Consider the following 3,538-nt stretch of genomic DNA (forward strand, 5'->3'; position numbering starts at 1 on the left):
GATTTTTCACATTTTTCTGTTAATCTTTTTAGTCTTAAAATTTGATTTAAAAAAAACTTTAAAACTTTGCTACTTGGTTTTTCAGATTTTTTGTTAATGCTCTTAGTCTTAGTTACAAACAAAATTATTATTATTAAATCTGTATTACTATTTTAATGTTAATTTTTTATTTAAATAAAAATCACATTCATTAAAATTGTTTTAGCATTTTCTTTTATCTAACTTAAAGGATAAGACAAAAACATTTTTGGTACATTGATTTAGTTAATTGATTTTTTAAATTATTTTATACATTATTTTGTTTAAAAATGATTAAAATAGATTTTAAAAATCTTTTTTAATCTAAGACAAAAACCAATCATTTTATTTTTTTTTTTACACACATCTTGATGTCATCTAACAAAAAATATTTGAAAATTCAAAATTCTGATGTAACTCAGTAAAATAAAATAAATACAAACCTGTCTGCGTTTGTCATTGCTCACAATAAAGTGTGAGGGAGAGACAAATGCTTCAGGCAGCCCCCCTCCACTGCTGAAGGAGCGCGCCGCACTCGACACTCCAGAGCTGGCCGTCACGCAGCTGCTGTTTTTATCTGAAGGCTGCCCACATGAGCCACAGACCACCGTACGGCTGCGGAGGTTGTACTCACTATCCCCGCATGTGCTGTGGGCGGCCTGCAGGGGGAGACAGTAAACAGAGAACAAATGAGACTGAGAACCTATTGGATCTTATTATAGAGATGAAGTCTGGCTGCTCTCAGTTCATTTTAGTGCTATGATTCACTGTGAGAAGGCTACACCCAAAACAAACCCAACTAACAGCCATTAACAAAAGTACACTGGGTAAAGAAATAACATGATGTTCATTATGACCAGAGTGGTTTTAAACATCATACACACATCATACACCTTATACTGTGAAGAAAATGCATTTAAATGCATTTCAAAAGTTAGATTTCGGTCGACTTAAAGCAATAATTCATCTTTTTAAAAAGTCATGTTAAAACTTTAGACTTGTGATGCCAGACTATAGATTTCGATTATGTGATTGTAGCTCGACTTTGTCTAGTACAGGTGCATCTCAATAAATTAGAATGTCGTGGAAAAGTTCATTTATTTCAGTAATTCAACTCAAATTGTGAAACTCGTGTATTAAATAAATTAAATGCACACAGACTGAAGTTGTTTAAGTCTTTGGTTCTTTTAATTGTGATGATTTTGGCTCACATTTAACAAAAACCCACCAATTCACTATCTCAACAAATTAGAATATGGTGACATGCCAATCAGCTAATCAACTCAAAACACCTGCAAAGGTTTCCTGAGCCTTCAAAATGGTCTCTCAGTTTGGTTCACTAGGCTACACAATTATGGGGAAGACTGCTGATCTGACAGTTGTCCAGAAGACAATCATTGACACCCTACACAAGGAGGGTAAGCCACAAACATTCATTGCCAAAGAAGCTGGCTGTTCACAGAGTGCTGTATCCAAGCATGTTAACAGAAAGTTGAGTGGAAGGAAAAAGTGTGGAAGAAAAAGATGCACAACCAACCGAGAGAACCGAAGCCTTATGAGGATTGTCAAGCAAAATCGATTCAAGAATTTGAGTGAACTTCACAAGGAATGGACTGAGGCTGGGGTCAAGGCATCACTGCAATTTATGAAAGAAATCAATAAAATCTGTATGTGAGAGTGTGTGTGAAAAAAGCAGATGTAACCCCCTTTGTAATCCTTAACATTTTCATAAGTAACTGTAATTTAATTACATCCTTTTTCTCAGTAACTGTAACTGATTACAATTACTTTTATTTTGTAATTAAATTACGTAATTCCGTTACATGTAACTAGTTACTCCCCAACACTGGTCCTAAGAACTCATGTTTTCAATTTAACCTGGAAAAACTCAAAATATATCGTGCAAAAAAAATAAGAGATTACTACAACATTTTGAGACGTGCAATTGACTAAGTACCATATCATCATCTTCCTCATCCTGGAATAGAGTGCGTGTGACCTTCCTCATGGCCATTTCCTAGAGAAATACAAACAAATAAAGAAAAAAGGGAAGCGAATGAGTCACTTAGCTACCTCAAATCAAATAAAACCTTATTCAAAAAACTGGCTGGTTTGGTTCAGTATCCCACCTCCCCACTGGAGCTGATGAGGGTGGTCTGGAACAGATCTCCACTGCCCCATGAGTTCTGGGTCTTCCACACCAGGTCAGAAGGAGGACTGTGGGTTCTTCCAGCTCCTGCAGCCCAAATCTGACAGCAGAGAGACACTGCAGTGAGTCGGGTATTTAAAAAAGTGTGACTATTACGCTGTAAATCGAAACATACCGTGACGGTCTGTCCTGCCTTCAGGGTAAATTTTGGCGGGAACTTGTAGACGATGGGAGTGCCGGAACCAATCTGCCTCTTCACCTGCCAGTGACCCATAGTTTGATCCTGGAGGAAGAAGATTTATTTAATAAAAAGTAAATACTGAATTCCTTTTTATTGGTTCCCAAAGCTCCTTTTCCTTCTCACCTGGTCAGATTTGTTACTGAGCCGAACATATCTGCCCTCCATGTCCACTTCATCCACGGTCACACGGCCGCTGGCAGAGGCCTGCTGCGCGACGCGTGTGCGAGTAACGGTTCCGCCAACCACACTGGAGACATCGCTGTCATTATCATTCAAACGACGTTTTTTAGCACTGCCTGAAGAGGTACGACTGGTGCTGCTCTGGAACACACGTGTATGAGTGCCAGAACCCGAGGAGTGGGTCACAGTCACCCCACGGACAGGAGGGGGACTCGGGGAGAGTCGCAACCTAAACCGGGATAGCAGGGCAAAGGATGTGAGGATGATTTGTAAGTAAATGCATGAGGCTATCATTCACCACAAGTCCTATTACAATTAGTATAATTATCTTAGCAAATATTGATATATGCAATTAATTAATCAGAATAGCTTTAATGCTTTTACTCTTAGATTTAAAATGATTCAAATTTAAGTTTTATTTATATGCTTTTTTGTCTTTTAGTTAGAATTTTTTTTAAAGGGGTCATATGATGCGATTTCAATTTTTCCTTTCTCTTTGGAGTGTTACAAGCTCTTGGTGCATAAAGAAGATCTGTAACGTTGCAAAGACTAAAGTCTCAAATCCAAAGAGATATTCTTTATAAAAATTAAGAGTCAACCACGCCTACCTAAAACGGCTCGTTCTAACACGCCCCCACATGTCTACGTCACGATGTGGGAAGATTTGCATAACACCGCCCAAATGTTCACGCAAAGAAAGAAGGCTTAACTTTTATTCTCGCTGTAGTATTGTTGTTGCCGCCGCCGCCATGCCGTGGAGACGCTGTGTTTCGTTGTGAAAGCGAAACTACTTTGTTTGGTCTTCCAAAAGAGGACGATATCCGCTTCATCATGCCTGGAGCTGATCCGTGCTGGTCGCTAAGGAAATACATCAACTTCGCGCTGTTGATCGCCGGATCGGCTTTCACCGTGGACGAAGCGGAATCCAGCCCGGGGTCGTCACATGTGGT

General features: G+C 38.9%; 1 protein-coding gene across 3 annotated transcripts in view; it reads right to left on the bottom strand.

Annotated features, from left to right (window-relative positions):
• Window positions 1-3,538, bottom strand: part of LOC107671682 (lamin-A-like) — a 36,877-nt gene that overhangs the window by 2,378 nt on the left and 30,961 nt on the right. For all 3 annotated transcript variants that reach the window (XM_016464602.1, XM_016464594.1, XM_016464613.1), the window contains 5 exons: window positions 2,532-2,817; window positions 2,343-2,450; window positions 2,148-2,267; window positions 1,976-2,035; window positions 462-677 (listed from right to left, as the gene is read on the bottom strand). In XM_016464602.1, coding sequence (XP_016320088.1) covers window positions 462-677; window positions 1,976-2,035; window positions 2,148-2,267; window positions 2,343-2,450; window positions 2,532-2,817 — 790 coding nt within the window. The remainder of the gene's footprint in view (window positions 1-461; window positions 678-1,975; window positions 2,036-2,147; window positions 2,268-2,342; window positions 2,451-2,531; window positions 2,818-3,538) is intronic.

Source organism: Sinocyclocheilus anshuiensis, unplaced genomic scaffold, assembly GCF_001515605.1.
Source record: "Sinocyclocheilus anshuiensis isolate Anshui unplaced genomic scaffold, SAMN03320099.WGS_v1.1 scaffold902, whole genome shotgun sequence".
NCBI classification, from domain to species: domain Eukaryota; kingdom Metazoa; phylum Chordata; class Actinopteri; order Cypriniformes; family Cyprinidae; genus Sinocyclocheilus; species Sinocyclocheilus anshuiensis.